The sequence below is a fragment of the Eucalyptus grandis genome, chromosome 5, assembly GCF_016545825.1.
Source record: "Eucalyptus grandis isolate ANBG69807.140 chromosome 5, ASM1654582v1, whole genome shotgun sequence".
Lineage (NCBI taxonomy): Eukaryota > Viridiplantae > Streptophyta > Magnoliopsida > Myrtales > Myrtaceae > Eucalyptus > Eucalyptus grandis.
Window position 1 is genome coordinate 28,185,872 of NC_052616.1, and position 22,573 is coordinate 28,208,444.

The 22,573-nt window shown below is 39.6% G+C and overlaps 1 protein-coding gene and 1 pseudogene across 1 annotated transcript; both read right to left on the reverse strand.

The window, feature by feature from the left end:
• Positions 1 to 3,174: 3,174 nt before the first annotated feature.
• Positions 3,175 to 5,022, reverse strand: LOC104441573 (berberine bridge enzyme-like 15). The gene is given in 2 exon segments (XM_010054720.3): positions 3,175 to 3,637; positions 3,639 to 5,022. Coding segments are annotated over 2 exon segments (1,617 nt in total). The 5' UTR covers positions 4,989 to 5,022; the 3' UTR covers positions 3,175 to 3,370.
• A 16,560-nt stretch (positions 5,023 to 21,582) lies between these two features.
• Positions 21,583 to 22,450, reverse strand: LOC104443076 (annotated as a pseudogene).
• Positions 22,451 to 22,573: the final 123 nt, after the last annotated feature.

Genomic DNA, 22,573 nt, shown 5'->3' on the forward strand with positions numbered 1-22,573 from the left:
TGTATCTTGGAAGATATTTACCGGTGACCATCAGCAACTTTGTGAAGTAAATAAATTCTTAAATAAAGTGATGTCACGCCTCAAAATCCAATTTGATTGCTCTATTGATTGAAGCGACATTTTTTCAACGCCAGCGAAAGGAGATCGTAGTGTATTAATACTTGGTGTTTTGGTTGGGCCAAGTAATCTCAACTGAGAACTCCGAAGTCACGATCTCTCTTGTCCTCCACCCCACTTATATTTCTTTCTCAAGAATTCACGGGCAACTCAACAAAATTCACCATGCAATATGAGACAACTTCCACCGCTTTGACCAAAAGCCAAAATAAGTCTTGATGTTTGAAGTTGTGCTCGTCGATGATGAGGTGGGAGGCTGGAGACTTTTAGCTGCACCCGGACGACGGTGGTTCGGCAGATGGTAGCCGAGGCGACGGTGCTCGTTCGAATTGCTTGAAGACTCGCCTGGTCTGAAGCGTGAATAGCTGTTGAGCGCGACGACAAGGCTTCGTGAGAGCTGCTAAGAAATCGCCGGCGGCTGGTTTGCTGCAGACTGATCTGGACTTCACCCCAAGATTACTGGACGCGACGTTCTCATCTTATAAGGTTAAATTTTGGCCTTATGGACTCAATTAAGCTTAAAGTACCTTTAATTAAAGCTCATATTACACGTGGACTCAATTAAATAAATTTCAGCCCTAATCATATAGGTTTAATCAAGCCCAGAAACTCTCCCTTTCACCCTGCAATTTTCGGCTAGCATAATGTGCAATGAGCTTGGCCGAATTTCACTGTCTCGGTGGGTTCAATGCAAATAATTCAATTAAGTCCAAAGCCTTCAATTAAATCCATCCACTATTGGTCCATTGCAAGTTGCAATTAATGAACTAAACTATCTGATGGATGCTCCTAAAAATTATATGTTATGCAATTATGTTTTGTTTTGTTTAGGGGATAAATTAGTTTCTAATTTTCTATACAATTTGTCACTAAATAAGTAGTCAAAATTCAGGTGTTAATATGATCTTTCTCAAAAAAAGAAAAAAAAAAAAAACTGTCAGTAATAACGTCAACCTACAGTTGAATTAACGAAAGAAGATAGAGGACTGCACAAAAATCGTTAGGGACCGAAAGCGTACGTAACCTGGAAAAGAATTAAAGTCGATTGTCCTGAAAGCCATGTAGTCAAGGCAATCAATTTGCAAGTTGGTTGTGTTTGGTTCAATTATTACAAAGGACTGTGGGCCTTCGAATACTTTTGTGCCAAAGTTGAGCTGTTTGATAATACAATGTCAAAATCTTTGAGCCAAATTAACATTTCTAAAATCCCTTAGCCCAATACAACTCTAACCTAACATTTGCATTTCAGCATTTGTTGGAATGTTGTCACTGGATATAATGAATTTTGTCGTTCAATCTTACCCTCACTAATATTTTCATATTCCAATGTTACCCTTACGAGGAAATGATGGCTGTGACTCACCGAGGAGCCAAATGAGGATGCCGGCATGGGATCACTTGCAATTGCACAACATCGGCGTCGCCTTGCCTTGGGTCGCACGACCTCGGTAGCACTCACCTACAGTCACGCAGATGCTCAATTTTGCAAATCTAGGATTCGTGGAGGAGCTGAGGATAGTGGCTTGGACTCAAAAAGGTGCTAGAGGGACGCCGGCAGGGTGAGGTTGCGCAACCTCGACAACCCGTCACCTTGGGGCCATGATGTCAGTGGCTTGGAATGTGCCTGAAGTCAGGTGATCTTAACGTCACCTTGTCTAGGGTCACTCGACCTCAGTGGTCCGGCACGCTACACTTGCCTCTGTTCCCAGATCTGTTTTGCCTCTATTTCAAGGTACCAACCCTTGAAATTCCTGTATGGAAAAATCCTGGCTCAAAGTTTTCACTGGTCGAAACCAGTGTCTCACCATCACTGATTGATTGAGATGCATGCACCGTGTCAGCTGCAACTAAGGCACCTGAGAACCAGATCAAGCTTCAATAACCAGCAAAAGCCGGGAAATCCATTTACTTGCGTACTGCTTTGCGTGTTCGATGCAATGGCCAGAAACATATCCTTGTCATGGCAATTTACTCAGTCAAAGAAATCGGGTTTTGTTTATTCTTTACAAAACACCTTTAGCCTAAAGCAAATAGTGTTTATTATTTGTTTTTAAAGAAAATCTTTTAATTTAAAGTCATTTGCATTGTACAATGACTTTGGAGAACCCCATACACAGCAGGAAATAGTCCAGTAGGAGTGTTCAAATATAGCTGTAATCTTCGTAGAGTTAACTGATTTTTTATATTTTGATTCATGTTGGGGTTTGTGAATGGAACTATAATACACACAAACTGGCAGTTTATTGGATCCAGAGAGATTAGTTTAGTAGAAAATTCGGATAATCGATCTGCATCTACTTGAAGGGAAAATATATAAAAAATCACAGTACTCATAAAAAAGTAGGTGATCCCAGGAGTAGGAGAAGAAACATTACACTAGGCGGAAGAATTGACTACCTCCCACATTCCCGTGATTTCACTGGAGAAAAGGGTACAAATCCCAGAAAATAGTGCCCTTCATGTAAATATACGAATTAAATGTCACACTTGCGTCCTCAGAGAAAGACCGCTGTACACTTCTTGCGCTTTTCAAGGCAGATCCAATTTCGACGCGATAGAATATTGCTGATGAATGCGAGGAAAATTAACTCCCGATGGATCCAATGTCTTTATAATGGTCAAGAAAATAAGAAATTGGAGTTGCTGGTCAATCTATCGCACTTGATTGATGACGCGATTTAATCGGCACATGCACTATTGACTATTCAGTGGCTGCGATTTGCTTGACGGTTCAAACAAGATGTCGATTCACGGAATTTCCCCCTAATTTTAGATCGTGGGAAACGTGGAAAATCAAACAGGATGTTGACGTCGCTTTATAAACAGATTCCGCAATCAATCTTCGGAAACAGGAAACATGGAATGATGTTGACTCATAATGGACAGCTAACCCTTTTCGCGACCCCTACTTTAAAGCATTTGGGAGCACCATTCTTGCAATGATGAGCTCTTTCAGGGATTATAGGAGTTCTCCTGTACAGCTTAAGCTGGAAGATATGAGATGAATCTAAGAAAATTAAATGGCACAGAGAGAGAGAGAGAGAGAGAGAGAGAGAGGGACAGACAGAGACAAACTGTTATTTATCTTAGTAAGCTCATAGTGCACACTGCCTCGCAGTTAGTCAAATGATGGGGGGAACCCAAAATCAAATGGTGCGAAAAAAAAAAAAAAAAAAAAGAAAAAGAAAAAACCAAACACCAGCCACCGAACTATGAAGAGGTCCAATATCTCGCACTGACCAATCAATGCTCTCTACCTCCCTCTCTTCACGGGCAGAGGAGGAATGCTCTGCTCATGCCTAAAGAAGTTATCAGGGTCAACCCTGGTCTTGACCTGAACCAACCTGTAGAAATTGCTCTTGAAATATCTCAAACCCCAAGAACTTGCCTCCGCCAAGCTGTTGACACCTTTCTTGTTCATGCCCAGATCGAGGTCCCTGTAGTTCACATAGGCCTCTCTAGGATTCTTGGACACATAAGATCCCATGTAGTTATACAGGTTCGTGAGCCAGTTCATGTGCCTTGGCCATGCTCTGGGTCCCATCCTGCCAGGTGGCCACATACTGGATCTTGAACAGCGTGCCATACCGGTGCGGGAATGGTGTCGCCGACTCGGGGACCCGGGCCATCGCCCCACCGTATGGGTTCCATATCATGAACGGGTTCTCCTCCTGGAGGTATATCTTCCACAGGCCCAAGAGCCCCTTCATGGAGATCGGAGTCCTCACAAAGTCGGACTTGGCCTTGAAGTAGTTTCGGAACAGGGGCTTCCCCTGGAGGAGGACCTCCGGGGCCGTCGTGTTCGGGTACCCCGCGATGTACAGGACTGATCCAATCCAGCTCGTTTTGACACAGTCAGCCCGTGTCAGGCCCAGCTCGGGGAAGCGCTTACCCATGATTCTAAGAAGGGTGTCCGGGTCTCCTAGGAAGAGGGCGTTGTAGGAGGTCACCACCGTCCGGTTCGCCGTCAGGTCGGCACTCGAGGCCTGGATCATGACTCTGATGTAGAGCCTGTCATCGATCTTCGGGGCTACCTTTTGCCATTTGTACAGGAGCTTGGTCGCGCCCTGTTCGAGGGTCTTGGTGACGGTGAACACAGTCACAGTCTCAGGCACATTGACCAATTTCAGATTCCAAGCCAGGATTACGCCGAAACTGCCTCCACCGCCTCCCCTGAGTGCCCAGAACAGATCCTCCCCCATCGCCTTCCGGTCAAGAATCCTTCCCTTGGAGTCGACCATCCTGACGTCGATAACGTTGTCCACCCCAAGCCCAAACATCCTCATCATTGACCCATAGGCCCCGCCGGTGATGTGGCCCCCGACGCCCAAGCTGGCGCACAGACCCATCGGGAACCCGTGGACCCTGCTCTGCTGGGCAATCCGGTAATAGACCTCCCCGGTCGTGGCCCCTGCCTGAGCCCACGCCGTGCCCCGGCGGATGTCCACCTGGATGGAGCGGAGGCGGGCCAGGTCGAGCACGAGGAAGGGGGACTCGATCTGGGACACATAGGAGACTGCCTCGTAGTCATGACCCCCGCTCCTGACGCGGAGGGCGAGCCCAAACCGCCTCGAGCAGAGGACAGCGGCCTGGACATGGGCCTCACACAGCGGGGTGAAGATGATCACGGGCTTCGGCGCGGTCGGGAGCAAATACCGGAGGTTGTTCGCCGTGGAATTCAGGACAGATGTGAAGGAAGTGACGTTGTTCGGGGTGTAATACGTGGAAAGAGGAATGGAGTTCATGGAATTGGTCGAAAGGCAACGAAAGAAGGTCTGTTGAATCGTGGAAGTCGCAGATGTCCATGAAGATGGTAAGGCTACGAAAAGGAAGAGAATCTGTGAAAGTAGCAGAGAGCTGCGAAACGCCATTTTTCAGGTCGGTTTCGCTGTGCAGTGTGCTCTCGTCACTTGGTTCTACTGATCAAGCGTTAGGCAGGCCGTGCATATATAGCGGGTTTCCATGGCCTGGACAACGTGGCGATGATCTAATGCGAACATCACTTCGGGTCTTCTAGGTCTTCCATTACTTTAACGTGGGACGTGGCGATGATCTAATGCGAACATCACTTCGGGTCTTCAAGGTCTACCGTTACTTTAATGCGGGGTCGTTAAATGAATTATTGCGAAACTTCTGGTAAAAATGCATTATTCGATCAAAGTCCAAGCATACACATAACGATTGTCAATAACATACCATGTAACGATCTTGCCACGTGAACCTATTCAAACGCAATAAACTCATTTTCCTTGACTCTTTATCTGCGGCTAGCAAGCATAAATATAATGACCTGAATTTGACCCATTCAGACTGGGTTATTTGCGAGGCATAAATCTGGAATCTACCTTCCGCTTCCGAAAAATAAGAATCAAGAACCAAACCAAGTATACTTGAAACTGGCCTGGAACCGAACCCGCCAGTTCCAAGTCAGTTCCTGTTCTATCATAGGAGCAAAATTTTCACATGAATTAAATGTCTTTCTAGGAGAAAAATTGAATTAGGAAAACCTTTATTCATGATTTAATTGTATTTTTAAACATCTAAAAATAAAAACGTCTCCTGATGAAAACTTTAGTTTCATTGGTTAAAGTAAGCCTTTACGACTTGTGCTGGTTCTTTAAATTACTTGCCTACTTGGTGTAAACAGAGTGGACGACCTGTGCTTGACTTGTGCTTTCTCTTAAACTATCTTTAAATTTCCAAATTTCTGGGGATATTTTATTAAGTGATAGTTTGAAAAAAAATCTCTAAGAAGATGTCCAAATGTCAAAATATCTTCAAGTTTCTCTTTGAAAAACGTAAAGTAGATATCAATTTTGACATATTCTCAAAGGAGGTTTTACATCTTGTTCATAACCATCTTCCTTCTGCTGCAATAACAACACTCCGACTAATGTCGCCGCCACAAACACCATGGTCGGCGGCACTGGTCGCGCCTTCCCCGCACCCGTCCATCGTTCTACCACACGCATCTTCTAACTCAACTGCTGAGAGCGCCTCTCCAATATTCGTCCTGCCGTTTACTATGTTAATGTTTGAATTGAGCAGACGAAAGTAGGTCTCAATATACCCCTGCAATTTAGGAGTTCTGGATTAATTAAGTCGCTTGTGGTCTGAGGGTTATCAAACATATAAATACAATCAATGTTGACAAGTTAAGTTGTAAGCAGTTGATAAGCTTCTCATACCAATCCTTTTGTCACCAACGCTGAATGGAAAAGCATCTCTTCCCAAGATCACATCACAACTAATAAAGTCACATTCACCATTGGCACTATGAATAACAGTGGGGCCAGGCGGCCTTGGGAGTAAGAATTAGTCCGGAGGCCATCGCCCTTTGACCTCTGATATGGGGTTCGCCGCGCACGCTGTAGAGGGAGAGGAGCTGTGATGTCTTCATCTCATGCGATGCAAGTTGCAGTTACAGCTTGGAATATTATTTCATTAGATTAGTTCAAATACTATGGTGCATACTGAGTAGTGGAGCATCATAGTTGAATTATTATTTCATTAGATTAGTTCAAAGACTATGTTGCATGCTTAGGAGTAGTGGAGCATCAAAAGATGTGAAATCACTAATAAATATAAAACAAAGAGAAAGTGAAAATGTGTATAATACTAGACAATACTAATTACTAAACTACTTACTGTAGTCCTCCATTTAAAGTGTTATTAACAAAATAGCAGAGAAAGGAAAGTCAAAAAATCTACCTTGAAAGCTCCATTTTAAAGTTCATATAGTTTGAATTCATTGATCACTAAAAAAACCCATGAACTTTCCAAGTTGAACTATCGATCTATTCGATCATGAAATATAATATTTCAAGGTGTTACTAACATTAAAGACAGCCTAATACCCTAAAAATAAAAAAAAAAACCCTAATTTTTTTTCTAATCCTAATTATACTCTTAATTTTTTTTTTTGTCTTGTCAAAACCTCCTGATTTAGGTCCGGTCTAAATTTTACCTAAATTTTTTGTCTTATAAAAAACCACAAACTTTTACTTGGGTCTTATATGTGCTTTGTTAATCCTTCGTCCAATCTTGCGTGGCATTTCCATGTTATTATTCTAGTTTTTCCCCAAAATTTAAGTTCAAGAAAACGTTTTTTGGAGTTGAATTTCCACGTTGGTCCAAATAACATATTCTTGGATTTGAAATATGGGTAAAAATTAGAGCAATTAGGGTAGGCTTTCTTCAATTGCTCATACTTGTCAAAGTCTTCATTCCATTTGGTTCAGAGATTTTTGATTTTGCACTTAGTCTTCAATCTCTCATGCTTGAGAGTCTTCTATCTCTTGTGGTCAAAAAGCTCCCACTCAAGACGTTCAAACAACTCACATTCGGGAGTTCTCCATAAAAAATTTAGATGAAGGGTTAATGATAGATCTGGGATGTGAGCAAAAGTTTTAAAAAAAAAAATAGGTAGAATTAAAATATGCATAAAGTTTGGAGTTTTTTATGAGGTCAAAAAATAGTATAGAGTAAAATTGAGAATAGACTTGAGTTAAGGTTTTTGAGGGCATTTTGGGTCCACCGAATAATTCAACCACTGAATTGACTAAAGTGGTATCGGTTGTCCTACATAAATTGAATGGTCGATTAAATGCTCCATTTCCCCCACCAATAGTATCGCTTCAAAGTCGGTTGATTTCTGAAGAGTTCTGATCATTTTGACTTTAGTGGTCGCATCTATTCATTTGAAATTCTTTAAATATTAACAATTGTGACTGCAAGTGCCAGTTCATTATCAACATCTCTTTGTTCTTTTCAGACCTCAGAAAACAATTCACACTCCTCCTTTGTACCAGTTTTCTCGGAGAAGCCATTCAAGAAGTTTCAGGATTTACTGCCTGAATAGCTTATCGCGCTTTACTAATCTTGGAAGTCCATCCCATATAATAGTAGACATCATTCATAATAATTTTTTTTAAGGGATTGATGAGTCATATATGATAAACACAATATCGACACATTTCTCAACGGTTTAAATTTTCAAAATAATTTGCAGTAAAAGCATTATAATATATGAGTAGATCTTGAGTTCAAATCTTTCCCAATCATTTATTCGCCTCTCTTCTAGTATATGCGTGAGGGGAGTGTCAAATTATTTATATATTAAATCAAATATTCATTTAACAATTTTAAACTTTTGAGTGAAAGTAAATTTAATTAGATATGTTTTTGTTTATCTAACCAATTGTTATGTTGACGAACTCAAACATGTCAAGGGTTCAAATCCTGATGCGGCCCTTTCCTCTTGCTTGTTATTCCTCTTATCTTGCCTATTTTCATATTATTATAAATACATTATTGACACATTTCGTAACAGCTTTCATTTTAAAAGTAATTCATAGTGGTCCCTCAAAATTTTACAAGGGCAATTTTGATCCACGATTGGAATTTACCAATCCCATGTTCCTGTTTTTCCTGCATCCGAAATTTCATAACGATAGTCCTCAAAGTTAAAGGCCACTTCGGGACTAGATCTCGATCCATAAACTAGGGAGACAGGCCAATACCCTCAGATTCTATTTTGATTCAAGTTCTCCTAAATCGTACTCGCGAAGTAAGCGTGGCTAATCAATTTTTCACCTTCCCAAAAGGGGAGCAGACAGTCAGAGTCCACTACCGAAAATCAAAATTGGGAACACCGCATATCTTTCGCTCAATCTTTGCCCCATTTGAAGAGGCGATGGAAGTGAACACATGGGACATGTGCAATGGTTAAACTCGGTACAGATCGTGGAGGACACTCTACGCCATGCAAAAACGAATAGGGTTTTTCCCAAGGAAGAAAGAGATCGGTGTCTTCTCGTGTTGCAAGCAAGTCCACAAAATCATATTGCTCTTTTGCTAGGATTTTACCAGAAAGGAAGGCGCACTCTCTCGTCTTATATGGTCCAATAAAAAAAAATCCAGAGTCATATCATGATGATTACGTCCCGTCCACTCCTTACTCCGACAATCAATTCGAACATTATAATATGCATATCTTCATTTGTAAAGTTGAGTTGAAAGTCTCAACTGTCACAGGAGAAATTTACCAGACAATCAAGACTTTCCCAAGCAGAAGGTTATCATTCGGGTACTTCTTTGGGAACAGGGCTCATTGTTTCGACTGACATTGATATTACGACAAAGGCGGCAGTTTTTCAAATGAGACTGCTCAAGTAAGAATTAAATTGTGGCAATAAAATTTAAACACAGTAATTTTACATGATTTAGACATGGGGTCTTTAAACCCTGGAAAAGGGAGTCTTCCCTGGCAGGGTACCAGTTGATCCAGGCAAGGTCGCCCTACCTTTGCAAGGGCTCCCCCGACCATAAAAAACTAAGGGGGGTATTGGCAGCTCCTGTGCCAAGAAAAATATAGCCGTTGGAGAACTCCCTGTAAGATTAGACTTGAGCATGTCCTTAAACTGCTCAAATGAGGTAAAGGAGAACTACCCTAGGGTGGGTGACCCCGTACTTGCCTCCCCATCCCCTCGGTCGGGTGGATAGATATAAGCTGGGGATTTGGGGGTCCATAGGCAGTGAATGTGGGTAACCAATCCCAAAAACACTGCGTCTGTGGAAACACAAGCTATGATTGGGCTGGCATGGGGTAACCAATCCCTGTCCCTCACCCAGCATGATATGGAGTGGGTGAAATTCCCACGGTTGATTTGCCATGCCTTCGGCACTGTTCCTTAACCAACAGGGCAAATCAGTCCCCCCAGTTAAGGAACAGTGCCGACAGCAGTTTTTCAAACGAGACCGCTCGAGTAAGAATTAAATTGTGGCAATAAAATTTAAACACAGTAATTTTACATGATTTGATGGTGATGTGCTTACTTCACAGGGGGAGATTCACGAAAATGATTCGTTCTGAAAACTTATTGATGAAAAGAACTTTCAAAATATAGCACTTGGTGGTGCCATAACGTTTTTTGGCCTAACATTTTCAATTTTCAGCATTTGACCAGTCTGTCAAACAATCTGATTTGCCGAGTTGTTATTACTGACTAAATTATTTCGACGAACATTGTTTTTATCATGAAAGACATAGGAATTATGAACATATCTCAATATTGTTGGATTGGCTTGGAATGGTGGCATTTAATTGGACGATCCTGGCCTCGGTAGAATGTGATGCAAAAAAATGATGGTTATTGGTTTAATCACATTCTGCATGTGGCTCATGACATAATTAGCTATATCATTTTGTTGTTGTTCGAGCAATCTTCTCATGGTCGACATTAAACTGGGATTTCGCGCAAGTTCCTCCAATGGTTCTTCACTAAGGTGCCTTGAAAGATCAACATCACCTTGTCTGTTTCCCTCTACCACTCTTCTGGCGGCTAAGGATCTAGAATGCGCTATAGCTTTATTACTAGTTTGTGGTAATGGGTCAATGTTGCTAATAGCATTTGTCAAATCTTGTTTATTTTTGGTTCTTGCCATTGTAGTCTTATTAAATTAATAAAATGTGTCCCACCAGGCATGTCAAAAAGATGTTACGCCAAAGAGTAACCAACAAAAATCCTTCAAAATGTGGCTTGATAAGTCACCAATAAAGGTTGCAAAGTGTCGGTTATTGATTTTGGACATGAAAGCAAATGACAAGAAATTTAAAAGTACTGAGATTAGAGACAATCGTATCAAGCCATTTAAATTGTAATGAAAGTAAAGATAATGATAAATTTGTAAAAGAATATTGAATTATGTGATTGATTGGGAGGAGGATTTACAAAAAGTATGTTTGTGGTATTTATAACCCACAATTGAAGATTACGCAAACAGTAACCGAAATGACTAAAACCATGATTATTGACTCAACTACTCAACAATTACTAACCCCACTACTTGACACTTATCGACTCCACTACTTTAATAGTTGCATTCACAATTGTCGACTCCATTGCTTGAAGGTGACATCATCACCTTGTCCATGTTAGCATTGTTTGGTATTATAGAAATTCGCATATTGTCAAATTTTTTTATTTAAAAAATAAAAATTTACATAACTTGTCCACTTTAGCATCAACAATGCCACATAGAACGGCCAACATCCATGTAAGCAATTTTCCCACCAAAAATTGATTAGATAGACTATATTGGCAAATTGTTGAATGATTTAAGACTAATTTGGCGGAATTAAAATATTTAGAACTAAATTGACCCAAGTGCAATAGAGTTAGGATGTTTTTATGATTTTACTATAAAAAAAAAGACATTTATTGCGACTATCGAAATCATTTCACACCAGAATGTCATTTGTGAAACGTTCTCATTCACTCTGTTAGAATATTAAATATCAAACAACGTCCTTCATCTAAAAATATAAGCTTTTGGAACAATTAGCAATGCTCCACAGATTATCACATGATATCAAAGAAGGAGATCATAAGTTTAAATATTCTAAGCCCCAATTGGCCTTCTTGATCCCGTATTTTCACGCTTTAAATTTAGGCCAAATTCCAATCTATGCATAAGGGAGAATGTTAGAATATTAAATTATTAATTCACACATTTATCTTAAGCTTTTAATACAATTGTCAATGGTCCTACATAATTTCACACACTAAATCAAGTTTAGTGGCTAATGTGGTTATTTGTCACAACAACCCCCCCCCCCTTCTCTTTCTCTCGCAATTTCTTGCATCTTATTGATCTCATTTGATGTATACCCGCATATATTCTCCTTTGAGTACTGTTATTTAAAAAGCTCAGCTTATACTTAAAAAGTTGATGTGGGGTATTAATAACAGTACAACTTAGAAATACAATATAAAAATGTATTCTATAAACATCTATGATTGGCATTATCGCTGATGAACTTCCCGTAGGTCGACATTTTAATAAAATTTATAGTAAAGTGATCGAAATGTTCAAGACCAAACATTAGTAAGTGGTATCTTCACCTGCAAAAATCTGTCGACGGAGATAATCAATTTCATGTGAGACTAAATAGGCATTAAATGTTCCCTCGTGACACTAAACACATATCCTATTCTCTATGGTCATGGGAAGAAGTCCTTAGTTTTGCAATATACGCTTGAAAACCTAATAATACTGACTCTAATCCCTAAGGTTACGTTAGGTAGTCAATAAAAAATTTAGAATAGAATAAAATTTATCATATATTGTATTTGGTTGCTACCCAAGTTAGGATAAATATTGATATAAAAGAAATATAACCTGAATAAAAAAAATGCTTAGTATGTTTAATATTTTTAGTTTGATTTGTCTTCATTCCACTCTTTATTCGAGTAGTTTTTCTTAGCCAAATTGCTTGAGGCCTCCCATGGAAGAGGTGGGATAAAGTGGATAGAATTTTTAATATCCATGATATAAAATTTATTTTTCTCAAATAACAACCTTCTTAAATAATAAAACCAAAATAATAATTAAATACAAATAATATTTGAATTTTAGTATCAAAGAGAAAATTCAAAATAACAAAAAAATTCATTATTTATTAAATATTTGAATTTATTTGTATCATAATTTAGTATTTATATTTATTACAGGTACATAAGAATAATTTATTATTTATTAAAATTTTATTTAGGAAAATGGAAGATAATAAAAATACTAATAAAATAAATTAAAAAAAAGAGGAAAATAATAGAAAAATATGTAAATAAGATGAAGTAGGTGTGAGAGCCCAAGCATTTCACTTTGTGGAATCACAAAGGTGAATGACTATGTTTTCTCTCTCTTATTAGATTTGGCATTCACTAGCTAATCTACCTCATTGACAGTTCTTTTCATGGTCGAACTATGCCTCTGGAATACTACAATGAGCTCTTTTATTGTTTAGGATTTAGGTCGTGCAATAATAAAAGATTTATTGATGGAGTTTTTCTTCATTTGTTAATTTGTGATTTCTTTAGAAGTGGATCATGAGAGATTCTTACTATCTCCATTTGTATATTTTCAAGTTCATTTAGATTGATATGCAGTTCATATCAATAGTGATCAAGATATGATACGAAAATATGTCACTTTATTAGTGTAATGCACCAAACAATGGATAAAGTATCACAAAATTCTTTAATTTCATATTCTATCATATTCAGTTATATCCTAATTAGAAATTCAGACGATCGAACGCAATCTAAAAGGGTTAAACACCATTAAGCAAGGAAAGAGAAGCGACCAGTCTCCAATTTCTAGAAAGCCTAAAGACGACGATGGTGGTGGTAATGGAGTCATACTCGCATTTCCTTGATAGTCTACTGGGTTATATTTTCCTAGCTTGATAGAGTTATTCCTCCCCCAGAAAATACTGCCTTACTAATTCAGCCGATTAGTCACGACAACCTTTGCACAAGATAGTCATGTCTAAAGACACCGTCAAATAAGGGCTATAGTTTGGTTCAAAACCTCACGTCCTTGAGGGTCAATTGAGAGTCCTCCATACGTGAGAAGGAAAGACAAGTTGTAATAAAGTATTCTCTATCATCTGTAACCGTCCATCACGCTAGGGTTTTATAGGAATTGATTATATTCGCTTTGATAAATAAATAGTAGGAGCTTGACGACAAGAGGCACGACACGGAAGTTCATCGAACATTAAAGAAAAACAAGAATATGAAAGTAGACGAAAACGACTGCGAACGGGGTGGGGGAGATGTTGTTGGTGGGTGAGACTTCCGGCCGTGAATTTTGGACCCTTGGCTTGGGCGGAAACTATCGTGCAACAGGGCAAATTTCGCCGCTTAATGCGCACTAGCGTGCTTTTTGACTCTCCAAGCACTCCCACATAGTCAACAAAGACAGGGCAAATTTTCTTGATTTCGACTAGGGGGTCCATCTCTCCCTTTGCCAACGCCAAAAATGTAATCTCTATTTGGTGTGACAGTTCTCTCCGTTCCGATGTACTTCGGGCAATTCGAATCGCATGATGCAAAAATCCAAATTCTAGAAGAAGGTTTCAATCGAAAGCTTGAGTTTAGCAATTTGAACTCTGGCTTTTGAATTCGAATCGATAAGGTTAGGACTAACTTCGAGAAGAGCAACGCGAAAGAGGTGCTGTCCATTTCTAAGCCACGTTCAGAGTGCTGTTGACTGCTGATTGCATAGGAAAGAAAAGGTTTCTCAGCTTTGTATTTTCGTACTCAACGTGTTTCTAGATTTAACCATGTAGGATTTCATGTGGCTTGAAAAAATTCTATCAGAAGTATCTAAAACGTGTACCTAAAATTTTTATTTTGATGATTTGAACCCCAAAGCTGGATTCATACGAGTTTTGTTAGTTTTGGTTTTTCTCGAGCTAAGTTTAATTGGTATTATGCATAAATTTTCATATCCTGCTAAAAGCCTATACTCGCCACAACCAAGCAAGGGTCGACCTTCTAACTTGGAAAGGGGGAGGTAAGGGGTTCAAATCCCCATATTCTCATGGGAGATTGGAGTAGGGACGATTTCATTTTAAGAGTGGGTTTCGACTCCTACGCCCTGCAAAGAGACATGACAAAAGTCTAAGAGTGAGTGTTATAGTAGGATTAAAGTAGGATCGACCAAAAAAAGGGTCGATCGACCCTCGTGATTACCACGTGAGAGTTGGCTGACTTTCACTCGATGGCGGTAAGTAATGGTGCTTTCCTCAAACACGGTCAAGGGCAAGTTGGCCCTCGATTGCTTATATCCTATTTAGGGTCGCCTACCCTCTTCAATGAAGGAGAGGCGGTGGCAGCACCCATTTAGTGCTACAACAGTGCCACGTGTCTAGGACAGAAAGCACATAACCATAGTAAATACCATGTCGAATGGAAAAATTAATAAAATGTCACCTAGGCCTATCCATCTATAACAAAATCCGTTCGTGTAAGTTACGTAAAATTTAGGGATTCAAATAAACGACAAGAACATTTTCAAACTCGAATGCATTTTAAATCATATTTTAGGGCTTTTCACGAAATTGTCGGATTTTGACTCAAGACCTTCTCCATTCAAATAGGGAATCAATTCAATCAATTTGACTCCACGAAATGGTTGGTCAGTTAGGTTGATGTAACAATTTGAAAATAATAGTCTAATGAGTTCACTTGGTTCAACTTGAGGTCTTTCTTTCTCTTCTTTTTTCGTGCTAGACAATTAAGCTCGAGTTATAGCTTAAATTTTTCATAATATCAGTTCAAATTTATTCAAACATCTCCAAAACACATGTCCATGTTGTTATGCGTGTAGGCTTTACATCTCTTTCGCAGCTTTAGACACGCATTAGAGACATCATTGGCCTCGTTTGGTTCAACTTTAGAGAAATGGCTTAGCATTTCCCCAAGTATCTTTGAGAGAATGAGCATTTTGGGAAGGAAAGTGTGTTTGGAAACAAATTTTTGTGTATGTTTTGCAAAGCTATTTCAAAGTAAAAAGAAAAGAAAATGGAGGAGGAGATGCAGCTAGGTGATTGCCGGGGGGGGAGCGGTTGGTGGCGGTGGCGTTGGTGGCGGCGGGGAGGCAATGGCGGTGGTGAGGAGCAGCTCGCCTGAGGTCGCCTTGGCAACGCTCTAGGTGGTGCCGACCTCAGGTGACGCCCTGAGTCGCGCGACCTAGGGCGTCGCTTGAGGTCGCGCGGTCTCAGGTGACGCCGCCTAAGGTTTAGCGACCTAGGGTGTTGCCTGAGGTCGTGCGGCCACAGGCGACGTCGCCTGAGGTCAAGCGGCCACAGGCAACACCGCCTGAGGTCAAGCGACCTAGGGCGTTGTTGCCCGAGGCCGCGCGGTCACAGGTGGTGTCGCTTGGATCGCTCGACTTCAGGCGACATCGCCTGGGTCGTGGGCCTCAGGCGACCTCGCCTGAGGTCGCCGACTTCAGGCAAGGCATCCCAACAGCTCGCTTGCGGTTGAGCATCGCCTGCTGTGAAACTCGGCCGACTCTTAGGCGGGGAAGGAAGAAACGAACGGCGAAGAAGATGAGTGAGGAATGAACAGTGACTTGGCATTTTGGAAATGCCAATGCTGAACGCAGCCGCATTGGGCTTTCAGCATTTGGAATGCCCACATTCTGCAAAAGAGCATTGAAAAGTTGTCAAATACAAAAAATTTCTCCCAATGGGCTTTCGGGGCCCAAAGTCCTTCGGAAAGTCCAACCAAACGGGCCTATTGTTCACCTAACTTTAATAAAAGTTGCTCATCGTCGTCGCTTCTCTTCTATTACTATTCTTTTCAAAAAGCATATAAATAACGACAAAAGATCCTAAAATGAGAGACGGTCGTGTTTAAGAAGTATCATTATATTATAAACTCATCGACAGTGACTTTCATTTTAAAATTGTATAAGTTTGTAAGATAGCTCCTACTATTATGGACATACTCCATGAAACCGTCAACCGACCACCGTTTCATGCTCGTCATCGGCTCCGCTTCGAGGGGAATAGGTGTTGGTTGATGATGGAGATGGTCGCAGAAGAGATGGGACAGCGCCATGACATGCTCCCTCAAAAGAAGATTAATTATTGTTTATTTTTTCCTTTTTTAATCAAAATTTTTAGGAATATTAGGAAGGACAATTAGAGCATATATTTTAAACTATCACTATAAAAAAAAAAAAACAATATACATAAGCAGTCTTATCTTAGGGGTGTGCAAAGAAATAGAACCCACCCGAACAACCAAAAGCGGTAGTTCTTAAGAGAACAAGTCCGGTTTCCGATTCTAATTTATGGGAACTAGTGAATACTGGTCCAGTTCCTGATTCCAAGGACGAATCCGCTCACCCGTCCATTCGGACCAGAAATAATATATTAATTTTTAATATTTAAAAATAAATTGAAATTAGCACATCTAAATTTTGAACTATTTCACAATCTACCGAATTGCTAGTGGAGGAACTTCTACATATAAGATAAGCTGTGGGATTTCTTGTGAGTTTACCGAGATTCCCCATATTTTATTCTCCACCTATCCCAAAAGGTGGGAAATGGAATAAATATAATAGCTTCCTAATTGCAGATTTTTCATAAATAAAAAAAGCCCAGAAATCTTTGAATGAGATCACCAGTGAACTCTGCCCATTAGTTGCATGGATCACCATTCAAAGATTGAGACAATCTTGTGGAGCTCAAGCAATTATTTTTAGGCTTTTAGTTGGTTATTAATTAAAATAAATTCATACTTTTGGCCAACACTTTGTACAACTATTAAAATAGCTTTTGATGAGATCAATTTTAAGGATCCACCAGGGAACTAGACCAGATCAGTGGTTCGGTTCCTAGGTGAATCCATAAACTAATGGGGCGGTTCCCAATTTCAATTTTTCAGAACCGGTCCTTAGGGGGCGGTTCCTGGTCTTAGGCCAAGAACTACTCATTATCTACCATCAATTTGAGGGGTTGAATAACCCACTCCCTCATTAACTATCAAATCCACGTTAGATAAATTTGCTTGTTGAAAATTATTTTTGTACTAATAGCGTATGCTCAAATTACTTTATTAGCAAATTTGGAACCCTGGAGTTTTCATAACCGACGATCCTCTTGTCTCGATATTGATGACTTACTAGCCAAAATACCACACCAATAGCAACATAATAAATAATTATATACTATAATAGATTGCACCTTTAGTTCAATGAAAATGCTTTAGCAAAAACCCTTCTCTGTAAGTATAATTTTATCGAAAAATAAATGATAGTTTACTCTCATTTCACGTATGCAGCCACTGCCTTGGTCAGTAGTGCCATGTATTAAATGTTAAATATTTGCAAGCGTGGCTCTACCTCTATTTTACTTATCGTCATCTAAGAACTTGTCCGAAAGACTAATTAGGTGTAAAGACATGAATAAATGAGGGCGGTTCGGACTTGGAACTTGTACAATTTTGACCACTGGATTATATTTTGTTCAATGAGAATGTTATGACATAAAATTGATAACTTTGCAATTGGTGCCGTTCAATTTTTTTTTTTTGTATTTTTTGTCGCTCAAACATTTCTTATCTTTTCATACAGGTAAATCGAAGAGTAATCGATATGGATTTCAGAACAAAGAGCATCCAAAAGAGAGAGGGGGCTTGAAGCCCTGTTCAGAGGGACAGTCTCACGGTGTTGGGTTTTAATGATTCAATCTGCGGCTTTATTAGGGCCTTTCGAACAGTGGGCCAGCCGAAGAGAAGGAAAAAGAGGAAAACAGGCCCGGCTCGTTAAGACAAGTAGGGCTACATCCCACGTTACTTGATCTTGCTGACCCAAGAAAAGCTCAACTGATGTCTTGCTGTCAAGACTCCATCAATTCGTGGCCAAATTTCAGTCCTTCGACAATAGCTAGGGTTTCAACGTGGAGCACAGATTGCACCTTAATCGAGCGAGCAAAACCTCCGATAAGCACGCCGGAAGTGTCCCTACAATCTCTGGCTACCGCTCCAATGGCAAAGGAGCCATCGACAATGAGTTTTGAAAACCCCATGGCCGTCGGGACCCGGTTCGCAGGCAAGACGCTTTCTTGCCTGGGCTTTTTCTTTTAATTGGTGCCGTTCATTTAAATGTCCGATAAGGTACGCATTTGTAAATTAGCAATAATTATTTTAATTTTCTTCAAAATACTACTATATTTTTTTTTTTTTTTTTGGGGGTTGCAAAAATGAAAAAAAAAAAAAAAAAAAACTAGCTCTTTTTCACTCAACAAGCTTGGGACCAAAGTCCAAAAGAAAGGTTCATTCAAGAGGCCCAAGTAAGTTTAAAAAAAAAAAAAAAAAGAGGCCCAAGTAAGAATTCATACGGAAGCCTAGACAAGTGGACCTGTGTGCAATTCAATGGGAAAAAAAAAAATTGCTTTCACATAAGGCAACCTGCCATGGAGGCTTTTGAGTAAAGTTCTAACAAATCGGCAAACTTTCTATTCAAAATTTCTAGAAACTAATTTGATCAAAATTGCATCTAGCGTTGAGAAATTGCTAAAATTCTCAAGAACTTTATTAGTTACTATAAATTCCTTCAAATATGAAAATATACACTAACCCTTTGAAAAACTTACTAATAACTGAAAAAGAGTAACTTATATTCGTAATCAAGAAATTATATATCGATGTGAAAATTACAAGCCATATGTCCTAAATACAAGATTTCTAACTAAGATGTGACTTGATAGGATCGGCATAAAAAATTCATAGATTTTGATATATCTATTACTTGATGAATCATAATAATAAAGCCGAATATTTTTATATCTTATTATGCCTATTAACTGATAGAAACCACGTATGTGTATAAATAGCAAAGATCCTATGCCCATGAAAAAGTACTGTTCTTATCATCATTAACTCCAGATCCAATAAACAAAATGGAAAAAAAAAGTCTAAAATCTGACTACTTTAGAAAATTTGCATATTAAATTTTGGAAAAACTGTATTGGCCAAGAAGTAAGAAAGGTTTTCAATTAAAGATTAGGAAAATAAATGTTCCTTTTTCTTTAAACTTCGTTCCTAACATCAACAAATTGAGCAAGTTGAACCAAATTATGTAACCACAGCCCCACAAAAAAGGAAAAAAAAATGGTAGAAATTGAACTGCTCGGAGCCATGGCACTTGTTAGGCCATATTAAAAGCACACAAGATAGTTAAAGACCATAATAATGACAATCTGGGTCTTTAACAGAAGTTGTGAGCATGCGATAAAAATGTTTCTTTAGCCCCTTCATCCTCTCATTCTGTCAGAAATCAAAACCAATTTTAAAGCAACTAAACTATAGCGTAAGTCCATCAATAGCAGTTGCTGAGAGACAGTTTGCATATGCACTTAACATTGTGCCTCTTTCTTGAGACAAAAACTTCCAGAAAACCACCTTGTACACAATAACAATGTTTAATATACCAACATTAATACCAAAATTCACATATACATAATTCACAATTTCAAAAAAAAAAAAAATTGTCTAATGTTGTCCAATTTCATAAACCAACGAAGGGACCACACGAGACATAATACTTATAATCCCCATTAACCAAGCTTAAAAACCATAACAAAAAATTGCAATTACACAAAAGATAGACACAAGTCACTTATTGTGCGTCCTAGCTCACATAACAGAGAAAAGGTACGTCAATCCATCCTAGCAACTTTCTTGTATATTGAAGTAACTTTCGATATGTGAAATAACTTTTAATATAAGAAAGCAACCAATTTATGTGGTTAGTGACTTTTTGTTTACCGGTAATATCATCATGTGATTGATTATATTATCTTCGACCAGAGTAATTTTCAATATGCCTAGTAAATGTCAACATCGAAAAGTAAAATACATAATGAGGTTAGTAAGTAACTTTTCATTTACTTGTAGCATTCATATGTAATTAGTAATATCATATACCAATAAGTAACCTCCAATATGTTTAGTAACCTATTCCATATGAAAGAATACCTTTTATGTAGTTAGCAATTTATATTTTGTTTGGCAACTTTTCATTTATAAAATCATTAAATTAAAATTTGATTGGTGGCGACTCTATTTGGTATTTGACTTTATGATTATATCTTGATCCTGTAGATTGCCCAAACTTAGGATTTGACTCTATTTGGTGTTTGACTTTACAATTAGTTGCTCAATCAGTGATACGTTCCCTAACACTAGATACATACACAAATTCTCGTGAGCTTTCGTGTTTCTCTCACCAAATTTCACTAGAAAATCTTAAGAGAAAACCTCACTTGGTTGTGTGTTCTATGCAAAAAAGTACCTAAAAACTGGAAACTCTCGTTTCCAGGCAAGTTCGCAAGCCGAGTGGGGCTGGTCAATCAACTGATCCATGCCTAGGAGGTAAATGTTACTAGGCTCGTCAAGTCGGGCTCCCAGGACATTGTCCCGGGCGCCCACTTCTCGTCCAAACATGTGCTTTAGATATCTTCGGGATAATATCCAAACTTTGATATAACTAGAAATTTAGCCATAAAACAACACTAATTAATTGGGGTTCCTAGGGACCTAACCTACCAAAAAAAGGCCTTAAAAAGTTCACTAACCCGTCGTGATATTTGAAAGCGTTTAGTTTAGGTTTGTAGATTAGTATTGACTATATTGTGTTTCCGGTGAAATGACTATTATAGCTTTTGATCATAAATATAATTTTACTTCCTTCTTACGATTTCAAGCTCCCCATTGAGGGGGAATGAGTGAGTGAATTGGACCATTTGACCATTTACGTTTGGATATTTATGTCACGGTGCAAAATGGATCATGTTATTGTGCATGAATTAAGCCATGGCGTATGGGAATCTCATTTTCCAAAATTTGGAATACAAAATATAATTAGGCCTCTGCCAGAGGATGTGAATTGTGATTTGCCTCTAAAAAGGATTCTAATCCCATCGCCATTGCAGTAGAATACGGGTTTCTACCTATCCAAGACGACGTTTACATATTTCTGGGAAGAAATTATTTGTCCAAGCACCACTCCATGACAAGCCAACCCACTAAACTTTTACGCCCTTTACTACCCATTTTAAGGTAGTGGGATTTATAGGCACCTTAGAAAATCCCACTATCAAAATGTCACAAAAGACCAATCAAACCCATTATACCTATTTTCTCTCTCCTCAGTCTTTATTCCCTTCCCCATTGGAGAAAGTGGCAATGGTGGGATGCTCTGTCCTTGCCTGAAGAAGTTGTTCGGGTCGACCATGGTCTTCACTTGGACCAACCTAGCGAAGTTGCCCCTGAAGTACTTGGGACCCCAGACACCGGCCGGGACGAAGCTTGCCCCATTTTTGTTCATGCCCAAGTCAAGGTCCCTGTAGTTCACATAGGCCTCTCTAGGAAACTTGGACACATAAGGGGCCATGTAGTTGTAGAGCCTCCCGATCCAATCCGTGTGCTTGGTGGCATCCTCGCTAGCATTATCCCAGAGGCTCAGATACTATATCATGAAGATCGTGCCCTTGCGGTGCGGAAACGAGGACTCCGGGATCTTGCTCATCATCCCACCAAAGGGTGTCCATTTCACCAGCGGGCTGTCCTCCTCCACCAGTCTCTTCCACAGCCGCTCCAGGGCAGTCTCCGGGATCTCCTCCCGGACGAAGTCTGACTTACCCTTCAAGAAGTTCTTGAATCTGGACTTCCCCTCGAGGAGGACCTCACACGGGGTCCCGCTAGGGTACCCGGCCATGTACAGGACCGATTGGATCCGGGTCATTTCAATGCAATCACTCCTCGCGAGGCCCAATTCGGGGAAGCTCTTCCGCATCACCCTGAGGAGTCGGTTGGCGGTCCCTAAGAAGAGGGCGTTCTACGATGTGCTCACAGTTCGCTTCGGCTTTGCCTCCGCCAGCACTCGCCACTTGGATCATCACCCTAATGAATAGGGTCATATCATTATTGAGTGATTTATGGATTGCGCATTTAACCAAGACCATATAGATTATAATGCTTAGGAATATACATGGGAAACGTTTGCATGAAATAATGTTTTACTAAAAGATAAAAGATACTAGTATTGGGTGTTATGTAAAATTAGTGTAATCAAGTCCTCAAAATCC